Source organism: Panicum virgatum, chromosome 2N (assembly GCF_016808335.1).
Source record: "Panicum virgatum strain AP13 chromosome 2N, P.virgatum_v5, whole genome shotgun sequence".
In the NCBI taxonomy this organism is placed as follows: Eukaryota; Viridiplantae; Streptophyta; class Magnoliopsida; order Poales; family Poaceae; genus Panicum; species Panicum virgatum.
Genome location: NC_053146.1, coordinates 4,029,623 through 4,046,138, shown reverse-complemented (window position 1 = coordinate 4,046,138; position 16,516 = coordinate 4,029,623). Strand labels below are relative to the sequence as shown.

The 16,516-nt window shown below is 47.7% G+C and overlaps 3 protein-coding genes across 3 annotated transcripts; 1 reads left to right on the top strand and 2 right to left on the bottom strand.

The window, feature by feature from the left end:
* The first annotated feature begins 2,022 nt into the window (after nt 1-2,022).
* Nucleotides 2,023-5,124, top strand: LOC120659347 (protein TIFY 5-like). Its single transcript, XM_039937463.1, has 2 exons — nt 2,023-2,590; nt 4,362-5,124. The coding sequence occupies exons 1-2, from the start codon at nt 2,327-2,329 to the stop codon at nt 4,734-4,736; spliced, it is 639 nt and encodes a 212-aa protein (XP_039793397.1). The 5' UTR covers nt 2,023-2,326; the 3' UTR covers nt 4,737-5,124.
* On the bottom strand, nt 5,001-8,059 carry LOC120659345 (peroxisomal (S)-2-hydroxy-acid oxidase GLO5-like). The gene is made up of 10 exons (XM_039937461.1): nt 7,916-8,059; nt 7,658-7,834; nt 6,985-7,109; nt 6,649-6,695; nt 6,458-6,535; nt 6,252-6,376; nt 6,026-6,092; nt 5,808-5,940; nt 5,513-5,718; nt 5,001-5,423 (listed from the first exon to the last, which is right to left on the bottom strand). Exons 2-10 carry the CDS (start codon nt 7,795-7,797, stop codon nt 5,235-5,237), a joined length of 1,110 nt encoding a protein of 369 aa, XP_039793395.1. The 5' UTR covers nt 7,798-7,834; nt 7,916-8,059; the 3' UTR covers nt 5,001-5,234.
* Nucleotides 8,060-8,853: 794 nt separating this feature from the next.
* Nucleotides 8,854-11,873, bottom strand: LOC120659346 (peroxisomal membrane protein 13-like). The gene is made up of 5 exons (XM_039937462.1): nt 11,720-11,873; nt 10,551-10,790; nt 10,178-10,458; nt 9,525-9,617; nt 8,854-9,438 (listed from the first exon to the last, which is right to left on the bottom strand). The coding sequence occupies exons 1-5, from the start codon at nt 11,724-11,726 to the stop codon at nt 9,253-9,255; spliced, it is 807 nt and encodes a 268-aa protein (XP_039793396.1). The 5' UTR covers nt 11,727-11,873; the 3' UTR covers nt 8,854-9,252.
* Between the last annotated feature and the right edge of the window lie 4,643 nt (nt 11,874-16,516).

Below are 16,516 nucleotides of genomic sequence, written 5' to 3'. Positions count from 1 at the left end.
GAGTGTTGATTGATCCCCGTTTTTCTTGTGTCCCGTAGGTCAAAAATTCAAATTTGCCGAAAGAAGAACTTTCATAACGTCGGGTTCTTCGACCCCGATATTATACACGAGAAATCGCTAGCGCTAAATCCTGGAGACATAGTCAATGTTATATACAGGGGGTTGCGTAAAAATAGCATGTGTCCCTTCATTCTCTTGCCATACAACCATCAGTGAGTCGTTCTTTGTTAGACTTTTTTTTCAATCCCTTCGTATTAATAATACCATTTAATAACTATTATAATCAACATTAATTGGTTATGCGTATGTATATGCACAGCTTTCATTGGATATTGCTTTGTATTCGGATTGAGGAGCACAAGGTCTTGGTGTACGACTCGTTAAGGCAAGATAAATCAAAGTACCAAGATATCATCGAGGTGGTAAATACTGCATGGAGTCGCCACCTCCACAAACACATAGGCTTGCCCATAGGTGAAATCGAGCCTCTTCATTGGGTGACTGATTTTCCGGTATGAATATACTCTCGCTACTAATGTCATTCGCAATAAACATCAAAAAAATTCTATATCGTAACCCACATTTGTCCATAGTGTTGGAGACAGGGCCAAGGAAACAACTTATGTGGATACTACGTATGCGAGTGGATCAACTCTTTTGCAAGTGAAAAAGGGCAAATGACAGTGGATGCATTCAATGTACGTGAGCACAATCACATCTACTCATTATTTTATTTCATTATTTTTTATTCTCATGTTTTTATCGAAAAATGTGACAGCGTTGGCGGATGAAAGAAGAACTCATTGAAATCGCTCGGATCAGGGCAATTCAAGAAGCTATATGCGGATTTCTACTCGATGAAGTCATAAATCCTAAGGGCGAATTTCATGGCGATCTCCGTCTAAGCGTCGCCCAAGAAGATCCGACGACGAGGAAGCTGATACGTTATTATAGTTGATGTAATATCTCATGTACTTTTGAACTCCTAAGTGTTCCATACATGACATATAATATATATATATAAATATATAATGTTAGTGTAATATGCTGTTCTAATAATACTGTGCAATGCAAAGAGTACGACTATGTAGTCACATACGCTAGAAATACGCATAGCCATACGTATAAAAACGAAAAGAAAAGAAACATAAAGAAGAAAAAACATTTAGTGCCGGCTAGTTATATCAGCCGGCACTAACCTTGCTGTCAGAACTCGGGCGGGGGCGGGCACGTTAGTGCCGGCTGGTATTACGGACCGGCACTAACATACGCACGTTAGTGCCGGTCAGAGTAGCCGGCACTAACGTCTGTCACGTTAGTGCCGGCCATTTAGTGCCGGCCACAGGGACCGGCACTAAGCCGTCCTGTGACCGGCACTAATGTGCCTTTCTCCAACAGTGATTGAAGGGACCAAATTTTGCTACTAGAAATCAAATATAATTAATAGAGAGTCCTGTGAATGAAAATGGGACCCCGCTCACCGTCTAAACGTGATTATTGGCGGTGGAAATTGATTAATTAATTAGTATCGAGAAATAAAGTATCCTCATGAACCTTTTTTTAAGAATATAAGCACGTGACTAATACAGAGACACAGAGTAGTACAAACCAACCAGCCAGCCTGCCTGCCTGTCACTTCCCTTGAAAAAATAGGGCCAGCCAGCCGCTCAGCCCCTGACACGTGGGAAGCTGCTTTAATTTGTGCTAAACCCAGCATACAGAGCAACACGCCACAACACTCTAGTCGTCTCCACTGGAAAAGGTGGCAAAAACACATGCTTATGCATGCCGACAGCGAAGAACAAAGTGAGAGGGATCCAAGAGAGACGAGCACGTTTTAGTTTGATCATATTAGTAGGTATGGTCAAGTCTTTGATTTTGATTAGTGTGTGTGGTTTAGACCAATGGTGCGAGGCTGCAAGCAAAACCAGCAGTTGGAAGCACGTTGAAACGGGCAAAGCACGTTGAAATGGAAGGACCAAAAGGCGCCGCACCCCACAACGTCCTAGTCGGCCAGCCAGATCGAGCAGCCACCGCCTCCGATCCGCCGCTAGCTTCTCTCTTCTTTCTCCACCACCGCGCGCGCCCTCCCACGACTCGCGCCGCGCGCATTCTCCACGTGCGCGGCCGGTGAGAGAGACCAGCCTGACCACGCCGCCGCGCGCACACATTTTTGCTGGAGGCGAGGTCGACGGGGAGGGGGGGTACATATAGAAACGCAGGCCAGGCCGCCACGGCCAGAGGAGGAGGAAGAAGACGAGTTGAGGAGAAGCGGCGGCGGATCGAGTCGAGAGCGACGGTCTGCTAGGTAGGCAGCTAGTAATTAATGGAGGGGAGGAGGGACGCCGGAGTGATGGCGGCGCGGTGGCGTCGTACTAGCGGCGGGGGAGGAGATGGCGCTGAGGAGAGCGACGGGAGCAGCGGCGACGGCGGCGGCGTCGAGCTCAGCCTACGCCTGAGGACGGGGGACAGTAGCGGCGCTCCGCCGGCGACGGAGGAACATCAGGCGGCGGCGGCGGCGAGGAGGAGGAGGAACATGACCATCTTCTACGACGGCCGGGTGTGCGCCGTCGACGTCACCGAGGTCCAGGTAATTCATCACCATGGTCCATGGCATGATTTGTTCCTGCTATGTGTTTCAATCCCCACACATACAGGCATCACGCATTGCATCCATCTAAAAAACTTGCACATGCTTGGAAGTTGAAACAACACAAGCTGATATCCATTCACCACTTATAGTTAGAGAGCCTCCCTGCCTCTATCTTCTCTCCCATGTTGTTCATCCATCCTTTTGCCCCGGCGCACCTCGCCGGCGATGCACATAGGTAATGGGCTATAGCAATAATGCTCTCTTCACAATCGCCGGCGATGCACATAGGTAATGGGCTTAAGCCCTAATGCTCTCTTCACAATTTTGCTTGGTTCTTAATTTTTTAGCTCAAAATTATACAAGATTAGAGCTCAATCTTTTTAGGACCCGACCTTTAGATTATCTAGGCAAAAAATTAAGGCTCTTTACCACCCCTACGTAAGGGAGCTCTATTGACAGTAAGGAGAGGCAAATTCAGCAACTAAAATGTAGGAGGCTTGCAAATTCAAAGACCATGTGCTAGTTCGTGAAAATAAAAGACGGTACGACACTTTGACGTGGAATTGAGCTAGCCAACTAGCAGGAATCAAATTATTGGTACACCTGGTCATATGGTACATGAATGATGTACAGTGTGCTGACAGGAAATTAGAGTTTAATTACACCCTTTCAATTTCTTTTTCGTCTATATACTGTACATATAAGTAGATTATTATTCCAAGTCCTATTTGGTTTCGTTAGGTTTTGCTAGAAGCCGATATTTGCTCAGCACTTAGTCTAATCAGCTGCTTTGGTTTGATTTTGTATCCACCAGTACTCTTATACCCATCTAAAAACTATAAGTGCATAAAGGAATTTGCTTTCAAGCACGCACTTGATTACTGCTTGGAATGCAGACGTACATTAAAAAAAAACTCTACTTGTTCAAAGGTGATCGACTTAAAGATCTCGCAAAACCAGTGTTTGAAGGACACGTGTGAGTTCGATTAAAACGAAATAGTACAAAGGTGACTCCGAGGCGGTCTGCGTCATGGCTGGGCCCGAATCTTCCTTACGGTTGAAATTCGCACGTGCTAGCTGCGCCAGATCGAGGGGACAGCGAAGAAGCATCGTCAGCTGGTAGATGCGGAGTTGACCTACTCACCTACACGCACGTCAATTCAGCACGTTGTGCTGTGATGAACAACTCATGTAAATGCCTAGACCTGGCCTCCCAAAATTTGGCTTCGTCTTCGTCGCCGTCTCCATCTTCACACACGCAACCAACACGCCAACGACGGCGAACTCGCACAGAACCAACGCGGGGAAAAAAGCAGAGTCTTTTTGACTCTGACGATCGCGAGCAGGGTTTGAAATTTCGGCGAAATTTCGCCGAAATTCGGCGAAAAATTTCGTTTTCGCTACTTACCGGGAAAAAAAATTTCGGTATTTTTCGAAAAATTTCGTTTGAAAATTCAAATTTCAAAAAATTTCGGCCAAAAGTCACCGAAATTCGCCGAAATTTACCGAAATTTCGGAACGAAATTTCGTTTCCGCTAATCACCGGGATTTGCAACGAAAACGAAATGGTTAACCCTGATCGCGAGTCAGCTATCGCGTAGCACGTTCTGCAGCATGCAGCACGCACGCACGTCTCGATCAACTCCAGTTTGTTACATGCATGTATAAAGTGATCTCAGATCTCTATTTTCTAATGCGCAGTTAATCACGTGTTATTACCAGTTACCACTGCTAATTACTGATATTTTTCCTGTTTAATTTGGCGCAGGCGAGGGCGATCATCTCCATGGCGAAAGAGGAGACGATCATGGCGGCGGCGGCGGACTCCCACCGGCAGCAGTGCCACCAACGCGACCGCCAGCTGCAGGACAGCAGCGGCAGCAGCAGCAGCGGCGCCGTGGCGCGATGCCCGCGCGATGGTCATGTGAGACCCTCGGCCGTGGCGTCGTCGCCGGCCGCGGGTCCTTCCAGGCAGGGCTTCGCCGCCGCCGTGGCCGCCGCGCCGGTGATCGACCACGCGGCCTCGGAGCTGTCCATGAAGCGCTCGCTTCAGCGGTTCCTGCAGAAGCGCAAGGCGAGGACGGCCGCCGCCGTCGCGCCGCCATACGCCGGCGGCTGGCATGCTCAGGCGATGAGACACTGACCAATATGCCGGTAGTCAGCTAGCTAGCTAGATAAATGGCTCTCTTTTTTTATTTACCTTTTCTCTTGACATGGGAGGCGGCATGCATCAATCACAGATCATTCACAGTACATGGTATATACTACTAGTTGGTTTATTTTCGACGGGATTGGAATGAATTTGATTTGGTTTTGTTGTTTTGTTCGTGTTGTTTCGTTTTCGATTGGAAATTGTTGTTTGTTCTTCACGTTCACAAAGCTAGAGGCACTCGCACACATGAATACATGATGATATGGCACAGAACATATATTTTGTGATCAAATACAGTGATCATCCATGTAATCTGTAAGATTTTACGGTACAGCTAGCGATCGATCACTTGGAACACAAACATATATGCGGTCCGAAATTATAGTGTATCATCGAGCGAGCGACCATGCATGCATGATCCCGGTTGCGGCCGGCGCGGCGCCGGCGGCGAGGACGAACGACGGCGATCCTCGCGAGGGCGGCGGCTATTTACAAGCGCGACGGCATGACGCGGAGCCTGTCGGACTCGGTGATGATGTGGTTGCGGGTGATGTCGGCGAGGCAGGTGCAGCCGCTGAGCGCCATGGTGAGCTCGAACTCGTCCCGGAGCATCTTCATCACGTTGGACACCCCGGCCTCGCCCGCCGCCGCCAGCGCGAACACCACCGGCCTGCCGACCTGCAGCGATGGAGTCCGCCGATCAGCGGCGAAACTCCGAGCAATGGAGAACAGACTACATGCGGATCGGATCGGGGTACGGTGCTTACGAAGACGCCGGCGGCGCCCAGGGCGAGCGCCTTGAAGACGTCGGTGCCGCGGCGGACGCCGCCGTCGAGGAACACGGGGAGCTGCCCGCGGGCCGCCTTGACGACCTCCTCCAGCGCGCTGATGGTCGCCGGGACGTAGTCCAGCTGGCGCGCGCCGTGGTTGGACACGATGATCCCCGCCGCGCCGTTCTCCACCGCCAGCCTCGCTGCAACACCAATCCACAACGCAAGCTCAGCTAGCTTCGATCAGTTTCTGTCTGAAATGTGCAGAGATGACTGATGAGAGAGAGCCTACTGTCTTCTGCAGTGATCACTCCCTTGACGAGGATCGGCAGCGTGGTGATGGTCTGCAGCCACTTGACGTCCTTCCAGCTCAGGGTGCGGTCGATTTGGCTGGCGACATACGAAGCCAGCCCTGAATCAGCAGCCTGCTCAGAACACACAAACTCCATGAGAGACTAGTCATACGGAAACTATTTGCAAGGTGTACACTGAAATATGAGCTCAGTTCACCTGGTCCATCTTGCCGAGGTCCAGGCCCTCGAAGTTCTTGAGCGTCAGATTGGGTGGCAGAACAAATCTGCAGCAACAGTAGCCACAATAAGCCTACTTGTCTGAAAAGAACTCTGACAAATGAATATTTTCATTCTGATCCTGCATCAGCGTATCTTTCTGATGTTTAGGAACATCAGCCCTGTGCAGCTGTTTCAAGGTGAATACTTATGTAGATCCAGCTCACCTGTTCTTGATGTCAGCTTCCCTGCGGCCAAGGCGCGGAGTGTCGACAGTGAGCGCGATGGCCTTGAACCCAGCCCTTTCAGCTCTCCTCACCAGCTGCTCCACCACCTTCCTGTCCTTGTAGACCTGCAAAGATTCATGGCCATTCATAAGTTCAGTGGTTACTCTGGTGAAGGAAGATCCTTATGCTAGTATCAGTGTACTCACATATAGCTGGAAGAAGCGGATCCCTGGTCCAGTTGAAGCAACCTCCTCGACGCTTGAAGTAGCCCAGGATGACAGTGTCTGAAAAAGGACAGGCCACGATGGCACGTTTCTTCAGTATCATGAGTTACATGACTTTGTTTGTTCAGTTTATAGTGAAAGTTCTATTGTCAGCCACAGGACATCTCACAGACCATTATAGTGTTTGCTGCAGATGCGGCGCGTGCAGTCGCGTACTCACCTGAAAGCAGGATGTCAACTTTATCTCAAAAAATGCAGGATGAGAGGCAATTATGTACAGGTTGATTGGAAAGTGAAGCTTTTCTGGTACTAAACGTGCTATGCTGTTGTGTGAAGCATTTAGCAGGATCAACCAAAACAAAATGAAGTGGTACGGTCAGGCAATCATTTACATGTTGTTTAGAAAGTAAAGCTTATCATTTACAAAACATGTTTTGCTGTTGTGTGGACTGTGGAATATATATATAGTTGAATCAACCAAAACAAATTGAAGTATTACTGTGACATACCATCTGGGTGAGCCATCTTCTGCATGGCAGTGGGAGCGATCATGATGGGCATCGAGATCTTGAATCCCAGCACAGTTGTGGTCATGTCAATCTTGGACACATCGATCAGTATGCGTGGGCGGAATCTGGCCAAAAAAAAAAACAGAGTTTGTAACAGATTCGTAATGGTGCTGCTCTGCAGCGAAATATTTGAATGCAGGAAGAACGACAGACCAGTACAATTCCCATGGGAATTTGGAACAATCCATGTTTGAAACAGCACATGAGCACTTGTTGAACAACCAGGTCCAAAAACCAACAGGAGGGCTAAAACTCCTTGGCTACTAAGTTTTGTAGCTTTAGGATGAACTAGATGCAGTTCATGAGTGAAACAGTGAAGTGGTGAATCACTGAAACACAAGCTGGTGTTGTTGTACAAAGATAACAATATGCATGAGAAGGAGCATGTTCACTAAACAAACCTGTACAGATTCACCCCAAAAATACATAGGTTAGATTTTACAGAAATTGAAGGACTAGTGGATCATGATGGCCACGAACATAACTTGTAACCTTTCCTCTTCATGTTTTTCCTAGCTAGAACTGGCCTAGACGTACTGAAGGTGAAGCACAGGATCGCGATTCGCAAGCTGAAACTGGGGCCCAAAGTCAGTGAAGGAGATGGAGCTCTTACAGGATCCTGGAGAAGGCCTCCCTATTCTCCTGGAGCGTCCACTCGTCCTCGGCGCCCGACGCGTAGTAGTCGTATGCCATCTTGGGGAGCTTCTGCTTGGCGATGGCCTGGTACTCCATGACATTGGTGATCTCCCCCATCTTCGCTGAGATCTCGCCAGGCCCAACCCTTCTTCCTCTGCGCGACACGGAATCGAGCTGGAACTGAGCCGAGAATTCACGGAGACGTATCAAGACGGTGATGGAGCAGCTCTCTTACCTTGCAGCACGCTGTGGCGAGACCAGTCACCAGTGGGAGCAACCGAGCAAGAGATGGAGGATGTGGTGAGGAAGAGAGTAATATAAGGGAAGATGAGGTACTCACTCTTGGAGCTTCTGCACGTACTGACATAGCAACCGGAATAGTTTCATTGGGGTGGAGAGAGAGAGAGAGAGAGAGAGAGAGAGAGAGAGAGAGAGAGAGAGAGAGAGAGAGAGAGAGAGAGAGAGACGTTCTCACTCTTGGAGCTTCTGCTCGTACTGACATAGCAATCAGAATACTTTCTGTGTAATTGTAGAGAGAGAGAGAGGGTGTTTATGGATGAGACACTGGGAGGTAGGACGAGAGAGTGGCTCTCCTACACTGCTTCCTCATCCGCTACAGCACCGCCTCTGCAGACCTTATTGTGAAACTAAAATTTTCGGCAGGTTTATCTCTTCTCTTTATCACAAAAGTTGCTCCCGGTTTTCAGGATTTCTTTCTGTTTTCAGAATGCCTTTTGTGTCTAATTGAAGATGGGACAACAGCAGGAGTTTGTTTCAGGGTTTATCAGAGGCGGTGCCTGCTTCCTACGTGGAAGTCTGTCCGCTTTTAGGTGCAGCATAGGCAAGGACGGCCAAGATGAGGCACAGCTTCGGCAGATGCATCTCCAGCTGGTGAAAAAGAGTACAGCATAGTGACATGACAGTTCATATATAATATAAAATATATATATACAAGAATTCTTCGTGTGTAACCTGACCGTTGCAAGTCGCAACAACCTTCCTTGTCTGGTGTTAGTTTTGTGCCGGGCAATGCAAATGATTTAGCAAAGAGTAGCCTGGAGGCAGGGCCGTGGGCAAATATCTACCAAATTCACGGAGAAGAATTGCATTTTTTTCATGCTATACTGTCACTGTTCAGTGACCAAGCGGACTCACAAAAGGTACCAACACAGCTGAAGGGTTTCTCGCCATGCCCATATTCAAATCCAAATTAGATAAGATGGTAAACCGTGCACATACATTGCTGTACTCTTTTCACGGAAACTATACCCAGAGATACAACCAATGCCCACATACATACCACAACAGCAGCTACATATCAGCGCACTGGCAAACGATCTTCATCGGTCTTACAGTTGCGATGAAACCCTGCCTGTGTGATGGACCACAGCAAGGCAAATTTGTGAAGGGTAGAAGAGACAGAAATTTCTTCACAGCTTTCCCTAGTTTCACCCTAACAGATATCTGAACTGGAACTCCATTTTCTGATCCAAAAGACAGGCAAGTCCTGTGCTTTGCTCCTTAAACTGTATGTGTTTCTATACCATAAATCTTACTGTGCACACAGGCATCTTAGTTTCCCCAGACATTATCCCAGTTCCCTGCTTTCGGTGCCTCCATAAACTGCTGGCTAGGTCCCTCGAACGCCGGGGCCTCCGGTCCCTGAAGGCTGCCCTTCTTTGGCTTTCTTTTGACTCCTAGCAGACGCAGCACAAAACGTGCAAGCTCGCCATATAGCATACCAGACCGATCAAAGAGCTGACACCATGATGATTGCGGCAATTTCAGTATAAAGATAGCCACTTATTTGAAACAAATGTGACGAGAAAAATTGTACAACAGACCTGCAACATGGCTGTCATGAAAAAATAGGATGCTTGAGTGTTCTGTTCAACAAGGAACGAGATTCGCCCAAAGAAATTGACGACACCATGCATCTGCAGTCATTGCAACCAGTTAAAAGCTGTCTTAACAGATTAAGTGTGATTTAGAGCATGAAAAAAAAGTGGTGGTTCTTCAACAAACACTTTGTAAGAAAGATATGTAACTCAATTACAATTGCATATTGCAGAGATGGAAAAATTACCCCTAAAAAATACTACTGAATATGGCCAAATATAATGTTTCGTAAGGCACATATATTACAACAGTGAACTACATGGGTGAACAGAGATGACAAATAGTGGTGTAGATAACTTAGGGACCCTTATGCAACTACAATTACAGAAGTAGGTTCAGCCCAGTCAAAAAAGTCTGGATGTCAGGGTACATGGAAGGGAGTGTTTTGGATTCACAAAGCGAACTGGAAATAATTAGTGGGCTGAATGTGACTCATTGGACATTTTGGGACCCTGGAAGCACTGCAATTGTTTATGATCAACACCTCAGATAACTTTACATTATTAATGGCTGTAAGACTTTAATATTCACTGGATCAATTCTAAGAATTCAGAATAACAATTAATGGCATGTATTAGTAAAAAGTATCTATTCTTACCACTCGTAGGAAGGACACCCAGAAACCTGGCGGTGATGCAGGAGGGCCCATTGAATTTGGATCCTGATTACCATAAGGACCCATGCCACCCATTCCCCCCATGCCGTAACCACCATAGCCTCCCATTCCGCCGTACATGCCTCCACCATACATCCCACCACCGTACATGCCTCCACCATAACCTCCGTAACTCGAGTACATGCTATTTCCATAGAGCCCACCACTACCGTAAGTGTTGCCTAATCCACCATATGAACTATACATGTTGGATCCACCATATCCTGCACCACAAAAAGGAAATGTCAGGGTCTCAGGACCGAAATTGCATTCCTAAGAGGACTACAAGACAACTGACTTTCAAAACGTGGATTACCTCCATAGGTATTTCCGTAGCCTGTTTGCTGCCAAGGCCGTTGTGGCATCGGCCTTGAGACGGTGCTGTTTACATTGTTGGCAGAGACATTCCTCTCCGTTGCAGTGACGTTTTCTCCAGGTTTAGCAGTGCCAGAGGCTTCAACGACGTCGCTGGTGCTGCCGCCAGATGGAGGCTTGAAAGGCGCCGGACCGGACGTGCCCTCACCACCAGAACGCTCCCACGGCTTTGGTGGTGATCCTGTAGAGTGCAAATAATTTACATGTGAACATCAGAATTCATCTCAACCGTTAAGATCCAAGGGTTATGTCAGGCAGAATTCCGATGAATATGTTAAGAGCATTGGCATTGCGGCGGCACTATGGAAACAACAGAGTGACAAGCAAGCTTACAGCTGTTGATCTAGCAGCAAGGTAAAGCGGGAATGGCAACTAAAATGTTCCCAACTGCTGTGCATGATGCAGCTGACAAGAGCATCACAGTGGCGCTCACTAGTAACGGAGTGGGGAGCAAGATTACATCCAGTCGCAGATTTTATGAGAAAAGTTAAAGCGCGTGCAGTGGCTAAAACGTTCCCCGACTGCCGTGCATGACACAAGAGCACAAGGCCTCTCAGAAGAGATGATGGCCATGCTCAGCTGGGAGCCTCATCCAATTGTCGTAAAGCACAGCATCACCACCACCATCATTGTTATTATCACATTGCGGAACAAACAGCGGTTCGGTTGACTACTGAACTGGAAAGTAGAAACCCAAAGGCCCAAGCCCCAGATCATGAGCCGTGGAAGACCGCAGGCTCGGGGCTGCCGAAATTTCCTACGAGCAGAACCTACTCCGCAGGTACCCAAACTGCGCGACCGCCTGGAGGCTAAATCCAACGCGGCTACCCAGCAGCTCTCAGGATGTTGGCAGCGGCGGCAGGACCCAGCCTCATCATGAACCAAGGAGAAAACCCGGGACTGCCCCCAAATCCATCCTCCTCTCCACGCGGTAAGCAAGTCAGGGGGGAAATATCCAGCGTCCCCCGGCAGATCGGGGGGCAGAAATCCGGCACCGAATCGAGCGACCGGCGGTACGATTCGGTCGGGCGCTCGAGGAGCGGCCGAATCAAGCAGTCGAATCGAGGGATCTAGGGTTGGAGGGTGGAGAGGGGGAAGCGAGGAACCCACCTGACATGGCGTGCCCGCGAGTTCCTCTCTCTCCTCCGCTATCCGCCTGACCGCCTATCCCTCCGCCAGGGCCGGGTCCGGGGCTTTGTGGTCTGGTCGACGCGCTCGCTCGGCTCGACTCGAGTCAATCGCGGATAAAAAAACCGGCCGGGGCGGAGGCGCACCGCGTCCGTGCACTCCTCGTGATAATAAGGCTGGGGGTATGGGCCGCCACGTAACATGAGGCCCGTGAAGCCTTCGGCCCACATGTTAAGGTGTCATGGCACAGGCAGGCAGGCAGGCGCCCGCCGCCCGGTCGCCGCCATGGATCCGGAGCTCCGGGATGAGTCGCCGCCGGGCTCTCCGTCTGCCACCCTTACGGAACCGAGCACCAGCGCGTCCACCTCCCAGGTACGTACTGCGCGCGCACCTTCTTCGTTCTCTGGATCCATCCACCCCGTGCTGTAGTGCATGCGATTCATCCACCGACTCGATCAATGGCCTCTGGCCAGCCTAGTTCTTGATTTCTCTACTACTCTGTCATCCGTTCAAATTATTAGTCTTTTTTTGTTACTAGCCAGATGAAGTACCTTATTAATTACATCGGCTATCACAAAACTAACTACTGATCTTGTAGGATTTAACTAGGTTGGTTAAACCGATTCTACATATAGGTTGATCCACAAGATGAAACTGATGCTAATTAGTTACTAAGAATCATTATTAAAATGATTTTATATTTTATTACAATTCTTCCTTTTTAACATTTCAGTGGCAATTGAGAAATTTGATAGGATCGATCGTCGTCCCGCCAGTAGTGCTTCAACACGATCGAGAGTCGTTTGATCATCGATAGCGTCTGTTGCAATTGCTACTTAGGAGTAGTTTTGGCCTCTCTGCTGCTACTCATGCATGCATGATGCATTGGAGTATTTCCCTATCTTAATTGTTACTCCCAGCAGGATATACAAGGCATTGACGCCCAGCTAGTCGAAGGTACTGGGAAGATGGACAAGGAGGTTGATCAATTGCTTGCGACTTTAAAGAGTGCAGGGAAGGAGATAGACGACGAGACGGTCAGAATCATAGAGGACCAGATAGCCAGAATTAAAGCCGAAGCAGCGAGGTAACTTATTATCAAGGCTTCATTTATCAGAATGATTCTGAAAATATTTGCTCATCGGTCCGCCGTGCCTTTTAACCTGACTAGTCTAATGCCCGTGCGTTGCTACGGACGAAACAAATTCTCTAAATAAGCATCAATCTTCATCATAGAACAAAATATAGAAACGAGAAATTTGTACCATAATAAACATCAACCTTCAAGTGTATATAACTAAGATACTGGGAAATGCGATGAAGAAAAGAACTGGGAAATATATATAACTAAGATACTGGGAAATCAACTGGTATGGCTACGGAGGTTGTATGTGTGACTGGTGGGAGGCCGTGGACTGGCTCCCGGCGGCGACGCCATCCTGGAAGCCGGCGTCGGCGAGAGCAGAGGCAAGCAACACAGGAAGACAAGTGAACTGCCACACACGACGCCCTGAGATCCAAATGATCTCAAAGCTTTGCTTTCCTTCACTTCTCAGTACGATGGATATACACAAGTCTTACAACTGATTACACATACACATGCTAATTGACACACACATGCTAATTTAAACGTAATGGCAACTACCCACGACGTGGGCGCGGCTTGCTGGTCGTGCTTAGGCTTCAGTCTTCCTTCTCCTTTCATATACTCTTCCGGTCATAACATCAACCCATACCATTAATTTCATATAACAAGCAGAAAAGAAAGAACTATCATTAGATACTGAAAAAAGAATTGAGAAGGATAGAAAAAGATAAAAGCTTCGCTTCAGAACCAATGAAGTGCTTACTTGATGGCATACATCAGGCATCATCAAGGCCAAAGACGATCAGGCATTCAGGCTTATTTGCTGTAGCCATGACTCATTACAATAATCTTTCAACTTCTTCCCCAGCTGCAAGCGTTGATGTCATTATCCCTTCAAAACAAGCAGCAATATTAGTAGCTTTTAATCTTAGGAGGTACTCTTCATTTCTCACACCAGCACTCCTAGTTTCAGTTAAGCATAGCCAAATCAAAGTGCAATACCTCGCATTATAACTTTCTTACCATCCAACTCGTAAGCAAGCTCTACTCAACTACTACACAAACCTTTTCAAACAGCACATGGATCAATTCTCTTAAGAGGGAACAAAAAAGAAGAGTTCTTTCTTCATTTATGTTCACAGCGAGTTCATTGAGATGTCCATGACAACAAATTAATACAGGACATGTTCGACCAAACATGTAGTGTGGGTCAGTTAATTTAGTCAAAGACTAAAAAACAACATGTGGGCTATTTTGATATATCTTTGGGTAAATATTTATCTCCCAAGCCCTATGTCTAAGTTTAGAAAAGGGAATCACTATTCTTCTAGTTTGATTCAGCTGCTGCACCCAAATATTGCATCCATGCAAGTGTATAGAAGAGCACTACCTAATGGTGAGTTCTGAGTTTTGACTTCAGCATGCAGGCTATTTTTCCACATTGAAAACCCCTTCTAACTTGCTACGGTTACACTTAATATACAATGCTCCGCATATAAAAAGTATTTACTCTTTCATCTTTAAAACTATTATTAGCTTCAATGCATAAGAAAGGTACCTCTGGTTAATGCTACAAAATCTCAGATTTATCTATGCAATCAAGTTAATTTTGTGGGATTTGACATTTTTCATGAGTTTGATATTTTTAAGCAAATGTATATTGACCAACTTAGTTACCCAGTTAGATTATATCAATTTCAGGCTGGTTAATTCATAATATGTATGGATGGTGTTAATCTATAGCATAAATTTCACTTCTAAAGCTTGTAGAAAATGGAAAAACTCTTAATTGGTTTGATCCCCTGCTCTAAACTAACAATCTCTACACCAAAAATTGTGATCATCGACCACTACTCAATGTATCTATGCTAAGCTCAAGGCACTTACACAGCAGGCAGGGGCGGATCCAGCGTGGGGGCAGGTGGGGCTGGAGCCCCCCTACCCCATACAGTCCATTGGAGCCCCCCTGAGCCCCCTACAATTTCTAGCCATGAATGAAGAGGAAGAAGAAGAAAAGGTGAAGAAAGAAGGAAAACAGAGGAAGAAGGAAGAAGATGGTAAACTCAGCCCCCCCCCCCCCCTTTACTTCAATTCTAGATCCGCCCCTGACAGCAGGACATATTTACCAACAGCATGAATGCAGATAACAGACAAGAACAATGTGTCATTAATTAATTGCGCTGAACAATCGCAGTTCCACTGAACTCATGTCAATCTATTAAAATCTGAACCTAAATGTCCAAGCACAACTGTAATAGATGGGGGCTACAAAATTAGCAAGCGAAACTACAAAGGAAAAAAAGGAAAAAAAATATACCTTGTGCCCATTTCATCCAACACATTGAGGGCATTTTCCATGAAAGAGCATGGAGATCGATGGTGACCGGCAGCAGGGAGCACATGGCAGCAGTCAGCAGGCGAGAGCGAGGAAACGGGAGCTGTCTTTAATAAACCCGGATAACATGCACCTAGCACTCCATTAATATCTAGCTAGACAAAGAAAAACAATCAGCAAGCCAAGAATTCTCGTCTCTCAAAGAGATTTTGTCAAGTCATAAGCAGTTACCAATTTATAGTTAAATGATAAAAAATGCAGTACTAAATCAAGGTGCAATTCTAGTACAAGTTGTTTATGATTCTACATTTAAACAATTAAACTTAAAATTCCTAATATCTGTAACATGAAACTCACTTCAACTTGCAATTCTGGCTGAAATCTGAAGCCCATTTCTAATATCTATCCAAAAATACAGTATAAGGCCATCAAAGAAACACAACCCGTCACGTCAGCAATCCAGGTCTTTCATACGAAGCATTTCTATTGGCTAAATTCCTTCCCCCGGATCCATCCCCACCAAGCACCTCTGTCCTCCTCTATCTCGCGCGGAAAAGGCCAGACGGCTCTCCTTCTTCTTCCCTCTCTCTCGCGCCTCTCTCCTCCTCTCTCTTCAGGGCAGCGCGCGCGGTCTGGAGCCGGCGGCCTATGATACGTGGATACTTTGCAAAACTCACGTACCGGTATCGGATACCGTATCGGATACCCGTACTCCACGGATACTCCCGGATATGTATCCCGTAAGTATCGGACTATTTAGGTATTTTCAAATAATAAAAATAAATCGGATACTCGTGGGATACCTGTGGATACTTGTCCGATACCTTCAAACCCTAACAACACCACTCAATCGCTTCGTATAAAGGTCCTCCGTTCAGCTGTGCCACCCTCTCATCCCCACTTGTGCAGCCGCCCCCACTCGCGCAGCCGCAGGCCCGCAGCAGCCTCGCACGGCTCCCTTGCTGTCACCGCCGCAGTGCCACCCGCCCACGCCTCCTCCTGCTCCTTTCCCGTTGCTCATCGCTCCCTTGCCGTCACCGCCGCCCGGCCACCCGCCCGTACCTCCTCCTGCTCCTTCCCCATCGCTCGTCGCTCCCTTGCCGTCACCTCCGCCCGCCCACCCGTCCGTGCCTCCTACTGCTCCAGTGGCTGCGCGGCCTGTCCAAACATAGGCCCGCACATCTGTTAAAGTACTATTTAGGGTGGTGCTGCGCTGCTGGAGCTCGCCGCTGGCGGGCTGCCACGGCCGCCGGAGCGCGCCTCTGGACGGCCCGCGCAGCCGCTAGAGAGGGAGAGGATGAGTCGCGGCCTTCGGAGAAGGAGAGGAGGAGCCGCGGCCGCCGGAGCTGGCCGCTAC